This window comes from Bidens hawaiensis, unplaced genomic scaffold (genome assembly GCF_021521415.1).
Source record: "Bidens hawaiensis isolate Kalapana, Puna unplaced genomic scaffold, B.hawaiensis_p1.1 tig00051616_1, whole genome shotgun sequence".
NCBI classification, from domain to species: Eukaryota; Viridiplantae; Streptophyta; class Magnoliopsida; order Asterales; family Asteraceae; genus Bidens; species Bidens hawaiensis.
The window spans coordinates 71,099-93,783 of record NW_027499274.1 but is presented as its reverse complement, the minus strand read 5'-3'; the positions used below and the strand labels follow the sequence as shown (position 1 = coordinate 93,783).

The window sequence follows — 22,685 nt, the reverse complement described above, 5'->3', positions numbered from 1 at the left end:
TTCAATACTATTTTAATAAAATTACGATATTATATTTTTTAATGATTTTTATACTTAAAATAATATTTTTTTAAAAATAAATATTTTTATTAATTTTACTAAATTTTATAGAATAAATTAAAAATTAATAAGATATATGTATTAAAATTTGTTTTGGAAGGGTTGGGTTGGGGTGTGAATAAAAGTGAAAACTTGAGTTGGGTTGGGTTGGGGTGTGAATAAAAGTGAAAACTTGAGTTGGGTTGGGTTGTGTAGGTTAAAGAGAGAGAAATTAATTTTTTATTAAGAAGTTGAGTTGGGTTAGGTTGTGAATAAAAATAGTCTTATAGTTTTTAGTTATGCCTATTTTGTCATTTTATACATTTTATTAAAAGCTACAGGCTACTCTTCCAAACATCTAAATATATTTAAAAAAATACAGCTGCCCACTTAAAACCCGCAGCCATCAACTACAACTACCAGCTACCAGTTACTTTTGCCAAAATACCCAAAGTATTCGGAAACATAATCAATAATCAATCAATATCTATTAGGTGTCCATTAACCAACAACATAATTAATAATAATCCCAAAAAGAAAAGAAAAAGGCAACCTCCTAAAACCTTCCAATTCCAATAACCAATAACCACTACCACCACCACCACCACCACCACCAATTATTCTTTAACCCTACATTTCCGCCACCACCTAACCTAACCCAACCCCACCCTTTATCCCACCTCACCATCTCCTCCGTTTTCTCACAATAATAATAACCCACCGGAAAGAAAGAAAACGAGACCATGGCTGAGGAGCAACAAAAATGGCAACAACCCTCCAACCACGTCCTCTGCGCCAACAACTGCGGCTTCTTCGGCAGCCCCACCACCCTCAACCTCTGCTCCAAATGCTACAAACACCACCACCCGATGACGTCACCTTCCAATTCCAATTCCCTTGCGATTCCGCCTTCCGTGTTTCTGGGTCCGTCGACTTCCGTCACGGCCGACGTGGGTTTGCCGCCTCCGTCCGCCGCCGTGGCCCAGCCGAACCGATGTGGGTCTTGCCGGAAACGGGTGGGGCTGACCGGGTTTACGTGCAAATGTGGGGTGACGTATTGTGGGGTCCACAGGTACCCGGAGAAGCATGAGTGTTCGTTTGATTTCAAGACGGTGGGTAAGGAGATGATTGCGACGGCGAATCCGGTGGTGAAGGCGGCGAAGCTGGATAAGATTTGATGGCCGGAGATTGTTGGGTGATCGGAAAGTTGACTAGGTCAAAATGGGGGAGCTGGGATTTGATTTGATTAATTATGGTCGGGTCGGGGCTCTGGTTGTTTTTAATTGTGAAAAGTTTGGATTAATGTGTAGGTTGTATTAGTTTGTATTTTTTGTTTTTAATTGTTATGGAAAACAAAAGATTTAATTTTAATGGTAAGATATTATGGTATTTATTGGTAGAAAAATGATAACTTCAACTAGGGGTGTTCAAAAAGCTCGCGGCTCGCTCGAAAAAAACCCGAAAAAAACTCGTCCGAAAAAAGCTTGATAAAAAATCGAGCCGGGCCGAGCTGGCTCTAGTTTTGTTCGGGTCGAGCTCTAGCCTGGGGTGGCTCGGCCCGTGGCTTGGCTCGTAGGCTCGGCTCGTTGGCTCGTACGCTAAGACTCATATAATATATATATAGTTTATCAAACTTTCAACCCTAATTCTTCTTTTTTCCTTGCTTAAGTTTGAATAATTTGTTAGCTCGTTGAGCCACGAGCTGGCTTGAGTTTAGCTTGAGTCGGGCTCGAGCTCAGTTTCACGGTTCGGTGTTTGAAATCGAGCCGAGCCAAGCTGGCTCGAGTTAAGTTCGAGTCGAGCTCGAGCAGGGCCTGGCTCGACCCGACTCGGCTCGTTTCTAATTAGGGTTTGATTACGGGGTTTGCTTTACATTTTACGTTTCTAATATTTATAATTTTTTTATTGTATTTTAATTTTATTTATTGTAAGGAAAATAATAATATACTTAGGGTTTAATGATGAAAGGGTTTCAGAAATTAATGAGATGCAATAACCCGTTTAAAAGCTATCTGTGTTTGATGAGATACATGACCCGCTTATTTTTTTACTATAAAATTGTTTCATAATCATAAATAATATCTTTAAAAAAATCAGATAATAATTTTTAGTATATCCCTATTTTATAGGATTTTTATATCAAATATTTGGTGAGATACAATTTTAATATAATGAGATGATATAACCCGTTTAATGTCTATCTGGGTTTGGTAAGACCCATACCCGTGAATTCGGGTCAAATGCATGAAAAACCATCATTTGTAAATAAAGCAATCTGATAGCTTGAGAGAAAATATGGATGTTTCGTTTATATATATTTAAAATTAATTATTAATTCATTTTAATTCTCCAACTTTTATCATGAAATAAAGTTTATGTGACAAATTTTTGCCATGAAATAAAGCCATATATCTTACTCATATGAGTGCTTATCGCATTTGTTACTATATGTAATGATTTGCATGTGACTGTGAACCGTTACAAAAGCTTGAATGTTCTTTTTTACAATGCTAGTAATGGCATCTTACACATGAAAGCAACCAGTCATGAGTTACCCTGATATAAATATGTTATAAATTCTAATCAAGTTGTAAACGAGTTAGTCAAGTCATAAGTGAATTTAACAGGTCGTAAACGTGTTGATGGGTCAATATGTTTAATTAAATGAGTTAAACATGCTAATTCGAGGATGGCATGTTTAATAAACTGTTATACATGACAATCCAAAACTAAAATATGATTATTTGTTTCTTGTGTGTTCAAGGTTTTGTCAAGAACTCACATACGTAGGCACTATGTGTTGTTCCACGATAGAGCCCGTTCCTTTTCAAGGATCGAGTTCTCTTTGTTGTTCGAAATTGTTTAAATTAAGTAACTCAATATATATTATATATAGCTAAATAATGGAGCTTGGTGCCGCAAAACACTTATTGGGCTGTGTGGCGACGCCAACACGTGCCACGTCATCTAATTCTAATTCCTCATTTTTTGCTTCAAATATGCAATTTTTTTGTTATAGTTCTAGTCCCGTAATGAATGTAACAGAAGCAGGCCCAATTCGAGTTGAATTTCTGCGCAACGCCCAAGTTTTACTAATAGAATAAACGTTGTTTGAAATATTTTATTTCTTTGGGCTATGAGTATTCTGGGTGTTTACCAATTTAATTTTTGAGTTTAGTGCCAGTAGCCTAACGAATTAAGCTAACCAATACCAATTGACTTCGTGCGGCATTGATGCTAAGCAATACTTTTTTTTATTATAAGTTATATGAGTGTGTTGTTGTTTTCCAGCATTGATATATCGATATCCTAACGAACTTAACATATGCCAATTGAATGCACGGCCATTATGCGGCAGGTACAAACGTAGTTTTTTTAACAATCGAATTACGTTTTGGGAGACATGTCCGTGAAATTATAATAGTATCTTGTCATTCTTTACCTCGTTTCTTTTAACAAATAGTACACATGAATTTCAATCTCATAGAATTGTCATAACATGTTGGACACGACACGATAAAACATAATGACTTGTGGTACTAAACACGAACACGACACGATAACTAATCGTGTTATTTTTTCAAAACACGAACTTGTTTAGTAGCATGTTAACCTGTTAAGACATGTTAAGGTGTCTAATTAAACATACAATACATAATACATGCGTAATGAAACAAAAATTTTCAAAACAAGCATAAAAGTCTTAATTAACACATAATCTATAACATATTTGAAACAAAAAAAAAACCCACAATCCTTAACATATATGAAACAAAAAACCACAAATCCATAACATACTTTAAACAAAAAACCATAGATGCAAATCATAACATCCATTGAAAATATAATAGGGGGTTCTGACGGAAATACGTGAAATATCGTATATAAGTATGCCTTTAGGATTAGGACGTTAGGAGTGTATATTTATTTATCTTTTTTAAATTAAAAATCTTCACATGCTACTAACATGTTAACATGTTTTTAACTTGCTAGTACACGAATTTTAATATGTGTTAAATAAGTCGACCTGTTTAACACACAAAACTTGTTAAGCTCAAACCCAAACCTGTTAGAGCCCGTATAATACCGTGTCGTGCTAACAGGTTCGTGTTATAAATTGATAGCCCTACGTCAGAACATGATAATAAACACATGTAAGCACCATATCCCTATGTAATGATTGCATATGATCAAGAACCGTTACAAACCTTGAGTGTTCTTTTATGATATTTTACACATGAAAATCCGTCACTTTATTCATATCCTCCCCTTTTGAAGAACCATTGTTTGACTATAAAAGTGTCCACAAAACCATAAACCAAATGCACCATCCCTTATACACATAACAAGAAAAGCTAGTTTTTGCCATGAATATAGTGAGTTCATTGCTTCTTTGGTTTCCCTTGGTTCTCATATCTTGGGCCATCGAATCTCAAGTCGTTGCACAACAAACATTGTTCGCAATACCGCCTCTAGCGCCTGGGAAACCTGTTCCGCCCGTAAAACCAGCTCCACCACCTGCGAAACCGGTCAAACCGAGAAAGGTGCGATGCCATTCTCATTTGTTCCCGGAGTGTTTCGGTCAATGGCAGTTTTGTCCCGTCGACTGCCCAAAAAAATGCTACGTGGATTGTGTTTCCTGCAAGCCTGTTTGTAGTAAGTTGTTTCCCCATTATTTAACTATAAATTGTTATTTAAACTTATTATCTATTATAGTTATCATTATATTTATATATTTATTTGATTTATCATTAATCTTTAATTTCTTTTGCTATTTGTCTATCTCTTATTTGAATATTATGATAGTTATTGACGTTTTTTTCATTATTATTATTATTATTATTTGATTAAGTTTTATCATTGTCCTTTACATTGTGCTATCTATATATAAATACACATGAAAAATATCATTTCTCATTATTATTTCAGTAACTAATCCATTTACTTAAATCTTGAAGATTGCAATAAACCCGGAGCAGTGTGTCAAGACCCTCGATTTGTAGGCGGAGACGGCGTCACATTCTACTTTCATGGCCGTAAAGATGAAGATTTCTGCCTACTATCCGACCCGAACCTCCACATCAACGCTCACCTCATCGGGAAAAGAAACCCTAAACTCACGCGTGACTTTACATGGGTGCAATCCATTGGAATATTGTTCGACGATCACAAACTTCTTGTGGGGGCAACGAAAACATCAACATGGGACGATAGCCAAGATCATCTCTTTATATCCTTTGATGACACACCTCTATCCCTTGATGGGAAAAATTGGAGTTATCGTAGTTCATCTCTAGTGATCACTCGAACAAGCCCGACTAATGGCATTGCCATTGAAGTACAAAATAGTTTCAGGATTACGGCTACTGTGGTTCCTATTGGTGCGGAAGAATCAAGAGTTCATGGTTATAATATCACAAATGATGATTGTTTTGCGCATTTGGAATTAGGGTTTAAGTTTTATAATCTAAGTGATGTAGTGGATGGGGTTTTAGGACAAACATATAGTAAAAATTATGTGAGCAAGATCAAAGTTAGTTCGGTTATGCCTGTAATGGGTGATATACCGAGGTATTCTAGTTCGGGTATATTTGCTACTGATTGTGTTGTTTCCCGGTTTGGTGTCCAGAATAGGGCTCCGGTGATGGATACTGGTGACTGGTTCTAGTCCCGTTTTCGTTGTATGTGCTACAAGTACCATTAATGAATAAATAAAATAAATGCATTCACCATTATTGTATTTTTAAAGAAAAAATAACTGTAAGTATATATATGCACATTTTGCATGACATGATCATCTCTAGATAAAATTTAACTCAAAAGCATAATTAGAATTTTATATCATGTTTTGCGATAATTTACACCAATTTTATGTAATAGATGGCCTTAACATTTTTAACATTATAACATGGATTGACTCAAGTATATCAAGAAGTTAAGAAATAATACGTTATTTTATAAATAAGCATTTAAATTTCCTAAAGGACTTAATTGAATGATTAATATAAAGTTCTAAATGAAGATAGGGAAAAGTTATAGTATAAAGGGAGACAAAAATAAGAAGAGTGAAAAAGATTTGTGGTCACACAAAACACTCTTTAAAAAAAATTCTAAAAATTTAATAAAAAAATCATAACTCAAAATATAAATAAAAAATTAAAAAAACAAAATGTTTCCCTCGTCATTCTCGTTCAAAAAAAAAAAAACCCGAAAAGACACAATGGAGAGACAAAAGACACAATAATGAAAATGAACAAAAGACACAATTATAACTAAAAAAATACACAATTAATCGCAAAATATAACAAAATGCCGAACAAAATATAACACAATATAAAAAAAAAGACACAATGTCAAGGAAAAAAGACACAATCACTGACGAAAATGAACACAAAACACAATGATAAACAAAAAGACACAATAATCTTTTTCATTCAACATTTTTTTCTCTAAAAAACGAGGAAGACGGTGGAAACGTTTTTTTACTTTTTTATTAAATTTTGAGTTATAATTTTTTATTTATTTATTTTTAATTTTTTTAAGGGTTTTTTTGTGTGGCTATAAATCCTTCTCATTTTTGTCTCTCTTTGTAGAATAACTTGACCCTATGAAGATATATATATATATATATATATATATATAGGATCAGGATCATGTGAAAACTTTATGGGAATTGAGAACTATGAGAACCATTTTAAACCATAAAAAAACCCATAAATAAAAAAAATCATAAAACAAAAAAAAAACACAAAAATAAAAGTTCTTATTTATCATCCCGGTTTCTAAAAAAAACGGTTTAGCTAAATTATACATATACATATATTTATAATATGTACACACATGTTTTTTTTCCTATACACATATGTATAATTTAAGGTAAATGATAATGTACATATGTGTACATCACATAACTAGAGATTAAATAAAAGTATATACATATGTGTATAGGTATAATACGAATTAACAAGAAAAAAAATCGGTTTTTTTTATTATACATATATGTATAATATGTACACACATGTTTTTTCCTATACACATATGTATAATTTAAGGTAAATGATAATGTACATATGTGTATATTACGTAACTAGAGATTAAATGAAAGTACACATATGTGTATAGGTATAATACGAATTAAAAAGAAAAAAAAATTTCGGTTTTTTTAATGAAACCGGAATGAAATATAAGAATTTTGGTTTTTTTACTTTTTTAAAATTTTCGGTTTTGTTTGTTTTATAATTTTTTTAATATTTTTTAAGAGGGTTTTTTTAGTGGTCCAAAATGGTTCTCAAAGTTCTCAATTTGCCAATGGTTCTCTTAGGATCCTTACCCTATATATATAGGATTCGGTTCATTTCAGAAGCATTCTTAATGCGAGAAGTGCGAGAAGTAGCTACAACTAATCATATTATTTCTTTTTATTTTCCATTTAAATTAAATACAAGGGTATATTGGTAATCTATCATAATCTTATATTTGGTAACTTTTAATTGTAAAATTGTTTCAAAAATTATTTTATTTGAAAAATATTATCTGCTTATCACCAACATCAACCGTTCAAAATTAAAAAAACATCGACCCTCACAATCCCAGATTTCTATCAACACAATCGCTAGTTCAATATCCTGCAGATTTTTTGTGAACCAAAAATGTCTAATTCGATTATTAAATTCACCAATTGACTATTAAGCCTAATTTTATTCTGCTCTAAATCGATTTAGATTTTGATTTTGATGAATTCAGTATGCGGCGATTCTCACAACAAGACGATACATCGAATCAATATAAGCAAATCATGTTTCGTTCAATTCTTTAATATCAACTTCAATTTTAAACATTCTTTCTGGACAAATAGGATAATAATATTCATATGTATATGTACATGCTCCATTTCTAGTTTCTATGATTAGTTTTGAGTATAACAAATTGGATGTTGTTGCAATACCTAATGTCGATTTTTATACGAGATTCAGTTACTAGATATTTAGTGTGTATTCTATTACGTTTAGGGTTTATTTTTATTGAATTCCCATTGCTTTTAGTATCTGAGTATGTCATTAATTTTTTCTTAATAAAATATCAAAGTTGCTTAGCTAAAAATACAGCCACAATTAATTGGTTAGTATCATTCTAAAACTCTTGATTTTCCTTCACACCTTATAACAACACTACACACACCAGAAATGCATGCCTGACACCTACACAGTATGTACTTACGTAGTGTAGGTACTTACGTATGTTTTTATACAAACATATGCAGTTACTTATGTATCTTGTGTAGCTTCTTACGTATTTAGTGTCGGTATTTTTTTTTATCTAGTAACAATGTTACTCGATATTAAACGACAAAAAAATACAACTTGAGACACACCCAAAACCCTCCTACTCTACTCTCCCCCCCCCCAAAAAAAAAAAAAAAAACCTACCCCAAAAAATAAAATAAAATAGTTTAAGAAACCAACCAAACCATACAACCTAATAACTTACATGTAAATACTATTGGTACTTACTACCTCACACATCCGTATTTAATATTGAATTAGAAACACAACCTCCAATTGTCTTCATTTTAACAGTAGATACAATTTTTTCTTACTATCCTACACATCATTATTTAACATCATTTAAGTTAGATACAAGCACCTGACTTACCAGCAAAACGATTCCAAGAAACTAACAATATGGGGATGAACCACTCCTTTTTGTCTCTGTATCATTTAATACCACCTATAAACATGTAACAACATTGGAGTTTTATATAGTTACAACTTCAATATCATGTTATTATTACCCAATTCCATATTGTCACAACTTCAATTTCATATTGATTCAAGTGGGATACCTACTAACTGTTATTGTGTAGTTTAATACATTTTTTATCGTCAAGTTCATGCTATATTTACACCATTGATGTTATTTGCATATTATATATTGTAGGCAGTTCTTTATGTTGTGTAGGGATATATATAAGTTGTGTTCGTGTTCTGTTATGTTCTGTAAACTAGTGTAGTTAGTTGTATTATTTATGAGATTAAATACCATCTTGTGCAGGTTGTTTTATGCAAATGCAGGTTTAAATCATTGTGTAGGAATTTTTGTTTATTGTGTATGTTCTTTGTGACTTTCGACCATATTAAATAAGAAGATATGTAACTGGTTATTGTATTTTGTGTGGGTATATAACATATGCTATGCTTATATGTTCAGTTATACAGAAAAACTCTGTATATACAAGAACCGTTTCTTTTTTCTAAACGTGTATTTGTTATGTTATTTGAGTAGGTAGTTTTATTATTCGTGAGAATAAATATTTATTTGTGGAGTCTATTTTCTAACAGATGTAAGTATTAATCTAGTGAATTGTGTATGTGTTTTTGTTTATTGTGTATGGTGTCTAGCACTTTTGATCATTTTAACTAATATGCAATATATGGGTTATTGTATGCCGTGTAGGATTTGCGAAAGATTAAGGACAAAGTATATCAGAAGAAGATACTGAATGGACCAACATATAAGAAGTTAAATGTTATTCTAGATTTGCTTGGTTACTCTGAGCAAGAAACCATCACATTTGTTGCACCAAAAGGAACACGATTTGGCAGGCGAAAAGGCTACAGAGGGAAGCAAGAAATCAAAAATGTTGTGTCATAAATGCAATCAGTATACAACGATCATTACTCTGTAATTGCAACAGAAAAAAAAAGAGAAAAAATTGATTCTCCATCAGAATTACGATAGTTTTACCTTTTCAAACTGTGTTACTATCAATTGCAATTGGTTTTTTTTTTTTTTGTGTGTGCGCTTATGTTTTTTTTTGTTTTGTTTTGTGTATTGTTTGTTTCTAATGACTTCACATTTATGCCATAACATGTTTTGTAGTATTTTTCAGTTTTACTTGAATTCATTGGTTACATATGCTTAAATGTATACAAATCAAACAACAGATAAAGATCATAATGTTAAAGTTTATGGACAAACTTTGAAAGTTTAGGATGATATTGCAAGAACTATTAATTTGTTTAAGTACTGAGAATAATTTGGGTATTATTAAATTTAGGATAAAATGTAGAAATATGAGTAGGATATCTTACAAATAAATAAAATAAAAAAAGATTATACCCCACACAGTCGAACACAAATTGTAGGGCAATTGGGTGTTGCAAATTGTCGTAATATGAATGTTTTATTGCAGTGTAGGATAATTTATTACACTATAGAGATACTTTGTTACAGGAAAAGAACACACCCTACCAGTAATGCATTATTTTGGTGCATTAATAAGCATAACACATAGAAACAGACTTTGCAGTAATATTAGGAATCCATCACATTAAAAAAATAATTTTTAAACAAAATGTAGAGTGCTAACTTTATCCAAGTTCTATAAACGGGCCACAAACACTTGACTAGGTAGTTTAGCTTAAACAAAAACATAATTTAAATAACCACTACCACCACCACCACCAATTATTCTTTAACCCTACATTTCCGCCACCACCTAACCTAACCCAACCCCACCCTTTATCCCACCTCACCATCTCCTCCGTTTTCTCACAATAATAATAACCCACCGGAAAGAAAGAAAACGAGACCATGGCTGAGGAGCAACAAAAATGGCAACAACCCTCCAACCACGTCCTCTGCGCCAACAACTGCGGCTTCTTCGGCAGCCCCACCACCCTCAACCTCTGCTCCAAATGCTACAAACACCACCACCCGATGACGTCACCTTCCAATTCCAATTCCCTTGCGATTCCGCCTTCCGTGTTTCTGGGTCCGTCGACTTCCGTCACGGCCGACGTGGGTTTGCCGCCTCCGTCCGCCGCCGTGGCCCAGCCGAACCGATGTGGGTCTTGCCGGAAACGGGTGGGGCTGACCGGGTTTACGTGCAAATGTGGGGTGACGTATTGTGGGGTCCACAGGTACCCGGAGAAGCATGAGTGTTCGTTTGATTTCAAGACGGTGGGTAAGGAGATGATTGCGACGGCGAATCCGGTGGTGAAGGCGGCGAAGCTGGATAAGATTTGATGGCCGGAGATTGCTGGGTGATCGGAAATTTGACTTGGTCAAAATGGGGGAGCTGGGATTTGATTTGATTAATTATGGTCGGGTCGGGGCTCTGGTTGTTTTTAATTGTGAAAATTTTGGATTAATGTGTAGGTTGTATTAGTTTGTATTTTTTGTTTTTAATTGTTATGGAAAACAAAAGATTTAATGTTAATGGTAAGATATTATGGTATTTATTGGTAGAAAAATGATAACTTCGACTAGGGGTGTTCAAAAAGCTCGCGGCTCGTTCGAAACTCGCTCGAAAAAAACCCGAAAAAAACTCGTCCGAAAAAAGCTTGATAAAAAATCGAGCCGGGCCGAGCTGGCTCGAGTTTTGTTCGGGTCGAGCTCTAGCCTGGGGTGGCTCGGCTCGTGGCTTGGCTCGTAGGCTCGGCTCGTTGGCTCGTACGCTAAGACTCATATAATATATATATAGTTTATCAAACTTTCAACCCTAATTCTTCTTTTTTCCTTGCTTAAGTTTGAATAATTTGTTAGCTCGTTGAGCCACGAGCTGGCTTGAGTTTAGCTTGAGTCGGGCTCGAGCTCAGTTTCACGGCTCGGTGTTTGAAATCGAGCCGAGCCGAGCTGGCTCGAGTGAAGTTCGAGTCGAGCTCGAGCAGGGCCTGTCTCGACCCGACTCGGCTCGTTTACAGCCCTAACTTCAGCAATTTATGTAGATCTTAATTATCCAATTTTCTAGAATTAGTCATTTCATATGCATTAGATTATGCAGAAATATCATATAAAAACCGTCCAATATTTTCTTATCATATGGGATGGTTCTACATGTTCGAGTGGAATAATTAGGTGGCAGACCGGAAGGTGATAGTTAAGACGGGTTTATGCGTGCTTTGCAGCGAGCGTATTGAAACCACGTAGCATCTTTTCATCTCGTATGGCCTCGAACAAGACGTATGGCATGGTATCTCACAATGGTGCAAGGTTCCACCAATTATGTATTTCGGATAAGAGATTTGCTGGATGTATATAATACTCTTTTGCTCCCAAAGAAGGCGGACATTTTTATGCTATAAAATTGATCATTTTTGGAGTTTGTGTAAGGCCCGAAACAGGATGATACATGACAAGTTGGTGATTCGTCTAGGCGACTTGTGTCACACCCCGACCAAATGCGGCGGAACATGCCGAGGTGTAACGATTGTCCATAAGCACATGACACTAATTAAAGTGACAGTATTTAATAAACTCATTTCATTTCACAACATCGAAAATGTCACATAACAATTATCCATAAAATAACTATAAACAAGATATCACAAAATATGGCAAATTGATATTGTTCATTTTTACTAATATCCTAAGGTCTTTGATGTCGTTTTCTTCACAATCATAAATCAACCAAGATGCAAACCTGCAACATTTCATAAAATAAAGTTTGTCAACACAAAGGTCGGTGAGCAATTCATAAGTTTAATCATATTAGTATATAATAAAGATAGTCACAAAACTTGCATACGAAACGATAAATAAAAGTGGTAATTTGGATAAATAGATATTGCTAAACACATTAGCGACACCTAGCTATAAGGGATGCCAAATAGTCTAGGATTTTATAGTTATCGTTAATTGCATTGCGTTAACGACACCTTGCTATAAAGGGATGCCAAATAGTCTAGGATTTTATAGTTCCACCAACCAAAAGCGATAAACACATAGGCATATAAGCATAGAACACCAAATCGAGCAATTATTTAGGTAAAGTATACAACTACGTTTGTGGTTTAAGATTCAAATATAAAGCATTTTGTTGAATAAGTATGAAATGTCACCCCCAAAATAAAAGATGGAAAATGGGGTATGAAGTACTCACCTTCAAGTAGTAAACTTGAAAGATGATAATTTGGAGATTTATCGGAACGACGAGTTTAACGCACAATGCCTAAAAAGAAAAGAAGTCTTGAATTTAGAAAGGTTGTCTTGAAGGTCTTTAAACAAAATAAATATTGAGAAATGTAAATAATTAAAGTTCAAGGTTTAAAATGTGACTATTTAAGAATTTATAATAATAACCCTTTAAAAATGTAAGTTTGCTCGAAACCGGGTTAAAGTATCTAACCTTAATATTTACTCAACCTATGTTAAGTAATAAGGTGGGTAAAATGCAAGAATGCAAATCCCTTTGGAATAAAGATACTAAAACGGTTTTTTTTATCGAGTGTTCGGGTTGTCGGTTTGGGTCTTGATAATTGGTCAAACCCAAAGTCAACTTTCCAAAATATTGAATGTTATGAGATACCTCAATAAAATTTAATAAGACTTAACCAAGTATGTAGTTCCATTGTTTTAGAACTAACAACGCACGTTAAGCGAGTGTTCGGTTTTGTCGGTCCAAACTTTGTTATGAGATCAAGTTGGATTCAACATTTCCAAGTACTTAAGAAAATATTTAAAAATCAATTTGTAACTATTTTTAAAGAAATATACAAGTCTTGATGGCTAAAAAAAACACACTTGTGTGTCTTAAGCGAGCAAGAATCGGTTTGGTTCGGTTTCCATCTCACAACAAGTTCATAGATGGTTTTCACGTGTCCAAACACTAAATAACTTGTATAATAATGTACAAATAAAAAAAATACCAAAAGTTAACAATAAAGTCTTTAAACAAAAGTTCGGTTTTCGGTTCGGATCGTGTTTCGGGTTAAGACCGAGGTAAGATTCTACAAACCCATAACCATAGAATTTGTAAAAATGATTTTAGAAACTTAGATCTAACACTAACTATGTTTAAACAAACAAAACTAGTAACAAAGTTCGGTTTACGGTTTAGAGCTATTTACGGTTAAACCGAAGCATAGACTCTTAAAAACCCATAACCATGGAACTTGTAAACATGACCAACAAACTAAAATAAGCAAGATTAATATGTATGAACAAGTTATATAGATGTATATATATCAAGGACACGAAGTCCTCCATGAAGCCTTGCCTTACGGGGTCCGAAACCTCACCGACCGGAATCGGAGAAGTAACTACCAAAGGTAAATAAGGGGTGTATATTATATATATGTTGCACAACCATAAACAAGTATTAATAAGGCTACATAAACTAATTAAGATGAAAGACCAAAATCCTTCAAGAACACTTAAGAAGATAACCTTGAATCTTTGATGTTTGAGAGGGTTTTTTTTTTGGAGTTGTAGCAATGGAAAATGAAGAGGAAAGGTGGTGTATATATAGGGTAATGTTGGTGGTCAAATATGGGTGTGAGACACAAGAGTTTTCATGCAAAATGGATCAAGACAAAAACACAAAACAAAAAAAAAATAAAATAAATAAATAAATAAATAATAAATAAATAAATTAAAATAAAAATAGGATGTTTTCAAGACCCAACAAGTGTGAAACAATATTGTAACATAAATCCATCATTTTGATTATAACATAAGCTTCGGTTTACAAATCGGGTCGGTTTACATAATAAACAAATACAAAAACGAATACAAACAAGACCCGAAATTGACGAATGTCACAACTTCGTGGAAGAGATCAAGGTAGTTAGCTTCTTATGGGTGCGAATAGATCGACGCTAGTTAGTCTAACGTGGGAAATGTTTTAACTTTTAAAAGGGGTTCGACTGGTTAGGGTAGGGCGAGATGTTTGTTTTGTGTGGTTTTTCTTGGTGGTTTATACTTGATGGTGCCAGCTTCAATCTAGTAATTTATGAAATTTCTTAGTATTTCTAAAAAAATAAAATTACTTTTTAACAATTAAACCTAATTTTAATATGTTAAAGTCATATAAGTTTCTTAATCTAACTTTGTTATATAAAATGCCTTCTAAACTCATTATAAATAATAAAACATATTACTATTACTTATACAAGAGGTGAATTGAATATTATTGAGTATGGGTTGAGACTTGAGACACTATCATCCACAAGTATTTAGACCCCTCATTGCCTCAAATTCTTCTATCGTTGCCTCATCAATGCACCTAACAACCACTAGCCTCTTTGAAACCGACCTACAGACACCCCCTTGGAAAATTACATGGACAAGAACACATATGTTGTTGTGACATCCCTCGATTTCGGGTCAAATGGTATTTATTTTGTATTTGTTTTTATGTTGTAAACCGACCCGATTTCTATCCCGAACATTTCAAATATATAAAATATTGGATTTTATGTTACTAAAACATTCCCGCTTGTCTAATTTGAAAAAACCCCTTTTACGGATTCGAAAACGGACTTAAAACACTCAAGATACATCAAAAACGAACTTCCGGACGCGAACCGACGTGCTGACCAGCAGCAGCCCCATTTTTTTTTGTTGTTTTGTGACTTGTCTTGACCCCTCTTGCATGCAAACCTTGATATCACACCCCATGCTTGACCCTTTCAACCCACCCTATATATACACCCCTATCCCATTCATTAATCATTGCTCATTCATCTCTTTCTCTTTCAATTCTCAAGCATTCAAAGGTGTTCTTCATATTTTTTTGGCAGTTTGACTTTCCAAAGTCAAACTGACCATAGTCTTACATTATAATCAACTTGTTAACACTTATTTATACTTGAAGATTGTTATACAACATATAAATAATAGCACCCTTTGTACCTTCGGTGGGCATTTCTCCGGTCTCGGTCGGTTAAGTGTCCGGCCCATAAGACAAAGCTACATGGAGGACTCGTAGTAGTCCTTGATTATATATATTTTCCGCATCTAACTATCAAACTTGTTATACTTGTTTAACTTCTGCTCATCTTAGTTATATTTTACATTTTGAGTTCCATGGTTATGGGTTTGTAGAGACTAGCCTCGGTTATCCGTAAATAGCTCCAAACCGTAAGCCGAACTCTTGTTTACTAGTTTGTTTAAATAGTTGTATAAACATGTTTTATGTAAGATTTGAGTTTCTAAAATCATTTTAATTAGTTCCATGGTTATGGGTTTGTAGAATCTAACCTCGGTCTTATCCCGAAACAAGATCCGAACCGAAAACCGAACTTTCGTTTAAAGACTTTGTTGTTGACTTTTTGTATGTAAAACTTTGGTATTATTATTTATAAATTATTTTACAAGTTCTATGATGTTTGGACATGTGGTAACCATTCTTGGCCTTATTCCAAGATAAAAACCGAACCAAACCGAACTAAACCAAGTTTACTCGCTTAAGACACACAAGTGTGTTTTTAACCATTAAAGCTTATATATTTCTTTAAAAATACTTTATAAACTGATTTTAATTATTTTCACAAAGTACTCGGTATGTTGAATCCAACTTGATCTTATAACAAAGTTTGGACCGATTAAACCGAACACTCGCTTAACGGACGTTGTTAGTTCTAAAACAATAGAACTACATACTTGGTTAAGTCTCTTTAAGATTTATTGAGTTATCTCGTACATTTATTATTTTGGGAAAGTTGACTTTGGGTTTGGTCAAGTCACCAAGACCCGAACCGACCACCCGAACACTCGTTAAAACCCGTTTTAGTATCTATATTATAAAGGGACTTGCTTTCTTGCATTTTTACCCACCTTATTACTTAACATAGGTTGAGTAAAATTAAGGGCTAGATACTTTAACCCGGTTTCGAGCAAACTTACATTTTTAAAGGACTATTATTATAATTTCTTAAATATTTACATTTTAAACCTTAAACTTTAAATTGTTTACATTTCTTATCATTTATTTTCGTTTAAAGACTTCCAAGACAACTTTTCTAATACAAGACTTCTTCTCCTTTAGGCTTCGTTCGTTAAACTCATCGTTCCGGTTAATCTCCAAATCATCAAATCTTTCAAGTTTATTACTTGAATGTGAGTACTTTCATCGTTCCGCATTAAAAGCTGCTTCAAGTAAGGTGGCAAAACATGAAAAGGCGTGTCTTGACAACCAAATTAATTATTTTCAAAAATATGTTCAACAGAAACATGACCTGCAACTTAGCTCATCATCCGTGGCAATCATATCGGTCGCAGGCAATGACTATGCACCTAATTACATCAAATCAAATAACACTATCCAGGTGACTTTCTCTACATAATGAATTATATAATTGGAAAATATTATCATATTTTTTTATGTGTAAAAATATTTTGTAGGACATCCCAGATTTAGCTAAATCAATAATCAAGCAGCTAGTTTATAACATCAAGCGTATACGCGAGTTGGGAGTTCAGAAGATTGGGATCACTTCAATGGTACCACTCGGGTGCTTGCCTCAGTTCACGGCATCTGCAGCGTATCAGAACTGTAGGAAAACCGTGAACTCGCTTGCAGAGTTCCATAACCAAATGCTGCTGGAAAGCGTTAAAAAGCTAAACAATGAGAGTGCTGATCAGTCACTCATTGCAATGCTAGATGTCTACAAAGCTTTCTCATCAATCCTACAACAAAACATTTCTACTGGTACATTTTTTTTTTTTTTTTGCATAAATTACAATATACCATCACTATGAATCTTCAATGAAAACAAATGCTAATATAAAATCTTGGAAATTAAGTTAAAATTATTTAAAATATGATGATTTTGTTACAGGGAATTCAAAGGTGGAGAGTTTACTATAACCATGCTGCCAAGGGGCCAGCAAACAATATCAATGTGGTAACATCGATGCGAGAACAAAGATGTTGAAATATAGTGTTTGTGGAAACCATAGCAGCTCGTTCTTTTGGGACATGATACACCCTTCACAGCAAGGTTGGATTGCGGTTTCCTCGCATTTATGGTCTTCCATTCTCCAGCTTGTTTAAGATCAGACTTCAGTTATTGAACCATGTATACAAAACTCTTTATCTGAAAGGCTGAACTGAATTAAAGGACTTTATATTATTGAAGGTTCATGCATACTATTTTACTCATGTGTCACACTTTATTACCAACCATTATTGTACCCGTCAGCAACCCCATTAAACATCAAATCCTTGTTTTTAAAATTAAATCAGTAAATGTTAACAAATACAAAATAACATTTTTTTTATTCATGACCCGACCCTCTCCTACTTGGCCCACCACATGCAAAAAGTAGTGTTTTTAGTTGTTTTTTTAAGAAAAAGACAACAGAAAAATGCATGACAAAAAACAAACCCCCAATAGGTAAAAATGGATGATGTGGAAAATACCCAAAAGCACCTCTTAATTATCTCTTATCTCTTATTGTGGCTGCTCTTACCCATAACCCATATATATAATAAACTAGTTTTTATTTTCCGTATTACAGAGATTGTTTAAATTTTTTATTTATAATATTTTTGTTTCTAATATTATGAATGTATTTTTTTGGATTTTAGTTATTTATTGTAAAAAGTTAATAATATACTTGAACCTATTTTGATTAATATATGTTGGGTTATGCTAATTTTTTATTGAAATGTTGAGTGAATTATCTACTTAATTTTTATATTTATTCGTTTATGTTCATTTGTTATAATTTGGATAATTTTATGAAACTTTTCATTTAAGTTAAACTTAAAAGAAAAAATGATCACTAAGGTAACTAAATCTATATTGAGAAATTAAATTAGGGTTTGATTACGGGGTTTGCTTTACATTTTACGTTTCTAATATTTATAATTTTTTTTATTGTATTTTAATTTTATTTATTGTAAGGAAAATAATAATATACTTAGGTTTTAATGATGAAAGGGTTTCAGAAATTAATGAGATGCTATAACCCGTTTAAAAGCTATCTGTGTTTGATGAGATACATGACCCGCTTATTTTTTTTACTATAAAATTGTTTCATAATCATAAATAATATCTTTAAAAAAAATCGGATAATAATTTTTAGTATATCCCTATTTTATAGGATTTTTATATCAAATATTTGGTGAGATAAAATTTTAATATAATGAGACGATATAACCCGTTTAATGTCTATCTGGGTTTGGTAAGACCCATACCCGTGAATTCGGGTCAAATGCATGAAAAACCATCATTTGTAAATAAAGCAATCTGATAGCTTGAGAGAAAATATGGATGTTTCGTTTATATATATTTAAAATTAATTATTAATTCATTTAATTCTCCAACTTTTATCATGAAATAAAGTTTATGTGACAAACTTTTGCCATGAAATAAAGCCATATATCTTACTCATATGAGTGCTTATCGCATTTGTTACTATATGTAATGATTTGCATGTGACTTTGCATGTGACTGTGAACCGTTACAAAAGCTTGAATGTTCTTTTTTACAATGCTAGTAATGGCATCTTACACATGAAAGCAACCAGTCATGAGTTACCCTGATATAAATATGTTATAAATTCTAATCAAGTTGTAAACGGGTTAGTCAAGTCATAAGTGAATTTAACAAGTTGTAAACGTGTTGATGGGTCAATATGTTTAATTAAATGAGTTAAACATGCTAATTCGAGGATGGCATGTTTAATAAACTGTTATACATGACAATCCAATACTAAAATATGATTATTTGTTTCTTGTGTGTTCAAGGTTTTGTCAAGAACTCACATACGTAGGCACTATGTGTTGTTCCACGATAGAGCCCGTTCTTTTTCAAGGATCGAGTTCTCTTTGTTGTTCGAAATTGTTTAAATTAAGTAACTCAATATATATTATATATAGCTAAATAATGGAGCTTGGTGCCGCAAAACACTTATTGGGCTGTGTGGCGACGCCAACACGTGCCACGTCATCTAATTCTAATTCCTCATTTTTTGCTTCAAATATGCAATTTTTTTGTTATAGTTCTAGTCCCGTAATGAATGTAACGGAAGCAGGCCCAATTCGAGTTGAATTTCTGCGCAACGCCCAAGTTTTACTAATAGAATAAACGTTGTTTGAAATATTTTATTTCTTTGTATTATAAGCTATGAGTATTCTGGGTGTTTACCAATTTAATTTTTGAGTTTAGTGCCAGTAGCCTAACGAATTAAGCTAACCAATACCAATTGACTTCGTGCGGCATTGATGCTAAGCAATACTTTTTTTTATTATAAGTTATATGAGTGTGTTGTTGTTTTCCAGCATTGATATATCGATATCCTAACGAACTTAACATATGCCAATTGAATGCACGGCCATTATGAGGCAGGTACAAACGTAGTTTTTTTAACAATCGAATTACGTTTTGGGAGACATGTCCGTGAAATTATAATAGTATCTTGTCATTCTTTACCTCGTTTCTTTTAACAAATAGTACACATGAATTTCAATCTCATAGAATTGTCATAACATGTTGGACACGACACGATAAAACATAATGACTTGTGGTACTAAACACGAACACGACACGATAACTAATCGCGTTATTTTTTCAAAACACGAACTTGTTTAGTAGCAGGTTAACCTGTTAAGACATGTTGAGGTGTCTAATTAAACATACAATACATAATACATGCGTAATGAAACAAAAATTTTCAAAACAAGCATAAAAGTCTTAATTAACACATAATCCATAACATATTTGAAACAAAAAAAAACCCACAATCCTTAACATATATGAAACAAAAAACCACAAATCCATAACATACTTTAAACAAAAACCATAGATGCAAATCATAACATCCATTGAAAATATAATAAGGGGTTCTGACGGAAATACGTGAAATATTGTATATAAGTATGCCTTTAGGATTAGGACGTTAGGAGTGTATATTTATTTATCTTTTTTAAATTAAAAATCTTCACATGCTACTAACATGTTAACATGTTTTTAACTTGCTAGTACACGAATTTTAATATGTGTTAAATAAGTCGACCTGTTTAACACACAAAACTTGTTAAGCTCAAACCCAAACCTGTTAGAGCCCGTATAATACCGTGTCGTGCTAACAGGTTCGTGTTATAAATTGATAGCCCTACGTCAGAACATGATAATAAACACATGTAAGCACCATATCCCTATGTAATGATTGCATATGATCAAGAACCGTTACAAACCTTGAGTGTTCTTTTATGATATTTTACACATGAAAATCCGTCACTTTATTCATATCCTCCCCTTTTGAAGAACCATTGTTTGATTATAAAAGTGTCCACAAAACCATAAACCAAATGCACCATCCCTTATACACATAACAAGAAAAGCTAGTTTTTGCCATGAATATAGTGAGTTCATTGCTTCTTTGGTTTCCCTTGGTTCTCATATCTTGGGCCATCGAATCTCAAGTCGTTGCACAACAAACATTGTTCGCAATACCGCCTCTAGCGCCTGGGAAACCTGTTCCGCCCGTAAAACCAGCTCCACCACCTGCGAAACGGTCAAACCGAGAAAGGTGCGATGCCATTCTCATTTGTTCCCGGAGTGTTTCGGTCAATGGCAGTTTTGTCCCGTCGACTGCCCAAAAAAATGCTACGTGGATTGTGTTTCCTGCAAGCCTGTTTGTAGTAAGTTGTTTCCCCATTATTTAACTATAAATTGTTATTTAAACTTATTATCTATTATAGTTATCATTATATTTATATATTTATTTGATTTATCATTAATCTTTAATTTCTTTTGCTATTTGTCTATCTCTTATTTGAATATTATGATAGTTATTGACGTTTTTTTCATTATTATTATTATTATTTGATTAAGTTTTATCATTGTCCTTTACATTGTGCTATCTATATATAAATACACACGAAAAATATCATTTCTCATTATTATTTCAGTAACTAATCCATTTATTTAAATCTTGAAGATTGCAATAAACCCGGAGCAGTGTGTCAAGACCCTCGATTTGTAGGCGGAGACGGCGTCACATTCTACTTTCATGGCCGTAAAGATGAAGATTTCTGCCTACTATCCGACCCGAACCTCCACATCAACGCTCACCTCATCGGGAAAAGAAACCCTAAACTCACGCGTGACTTTACATGGGTGCAATCCATTGGAATATTGTTCGACGATCACAAACTTCTTGTGGGGGCAACGAAAACATCAACATGGGACGATAGCCAAGATCATCTCTTTATATCCTTTGATGACACACCTCTATCCCTTGATGGGAAAAATTGGAGTTATCGTAGTTCATCTCTAGTGATCACTCGAACAAGCCCGACTAATGGCATTGCCATTGAAGTACAAAATAGTTTCAGGATTACGGCTACTGTGGTTCCTATTGGTGCGGAAGAATCAAGAGTTCATGGTTATAATATCACAAATGATGATTGTTTTGCGCATTTGGAATTAGGGTTTAAGTTTTATAATCTAAGTGATGTAGTGGATGGGGTTTTAGGACAAACATATAGTAAGAATTATGTGAGCAAGATCAAACTTAGTTCGGTTATGCCTGTAATGGGTGATATACCGAAGTATTCTAGTTCGGGTATATTTGCTACTGATTGTGTTGTTTCCCGGTTTGGTGTCCAGAATAGGGCTCCGGTGATGGATACTGGTGACTGGTTCTAGTCCCGTTTTCGTTGTATGTGCTACAAGTACCTTTAATGAATAAATAAAATAAATGCATTCACCATTATTGTATTTTTAAAGAAAAAATAACTGTAAGTATATATATGCACATTTTGCATGACATGATCATCTCTAGATAAAATTTAACTCAAAAGCATAATTAGAATTTTATATCATGTTTTGCGATAATTTACACCAATTTATGTAGATGGCCTTAACATTTTTAACATTATAACATGGATTGACTCAAGTAAATCAAGA

The 22,685-nt window shown here is 33.4% G+C and overlaps 4 protein-coding genes and 1 pseudogene across 4 annotated transcripts; all 5 read left to right on the top strand.

Moving 5' to 3' along the window:
- Positions 1 to 782: 782 nt before the first annotated feature.
- Positions 783 to 1,217, top strand: LOC143599222 (zinc finger A20 and AN1 domain-containing stress-associated protein 5-like). Its single transcript, XM_077077223.1, has one exon. It carries the CDS (start codon positions 783 to 785, stop codon positions 1,215 to 1,217), a length of 435 nt encoding a protein of 144 aa, XP_076933338.1.
- A 3,061-nt stretch (positions 1,218 to 4,278) lies between these two features.
- On the top strand, positions 4,279 to 5,707 carry LOC143599221 (uncharacterized). The gene is made up of 2 exons (XM_077077222.1): positions 4,279 to 4,695; positions 4,998 to 5,707. Exons 1-2 carry the CDS (start codon positions 4,407 to 4,409, stop codon positions 5,705 to 5,707), a joined length of 999 nt encoding a protein of 332 aa, XP_076933337.1. The 5' UTR covers positions 4,279 to 4,406.
- Positions 5,708 to 10,632: 4,925 nt separating this feature from the next.
- Positions 10,633 to 11,067, top strand: LOC143599220 (zinc finger A20 and AN1 domain-containing stress-associated protein 5-like). Its single transcript, XM_077077221.1, has one exon. The coding sequence runs from the start codon at positions 10,633 to 10,635 to the stop codon at positions 11,065 to 11,067; it is 435 nt and encodes a 144-aa protein (XP_076933336.1).
- A 4,035-nt stretch (positions 11,068 to 15,102) lies between these two features.
- On the top strand, positions 15,103 to 17,818 carry LOC143599219 (GDSL esterase/lipase At5g03610-like; annotated as a pseudogene).
- Positions 17,819 to 18,132: 314 nt separating this feature from the next.
- Positions 18,133 to 22,424, top strand: LOC143599218 (uncharacterized). Its single transcript, XM_077077220.1, has 3 exons — positions 18,133 to 18,161; positions 21,138 to 21,415; positions 21,715 to 22,424. The coding sequence occupies exons 1-3, from the start codon at positions 18,133 to 18,135 to the stop codon at positions 22,422 to 22,424; spliced, it is 1,017 nt and encodes a 338-aa protein (XP_076933335.1).
- Positions 22,425 to 22,685: the final 261 nt, after the last annotated feature.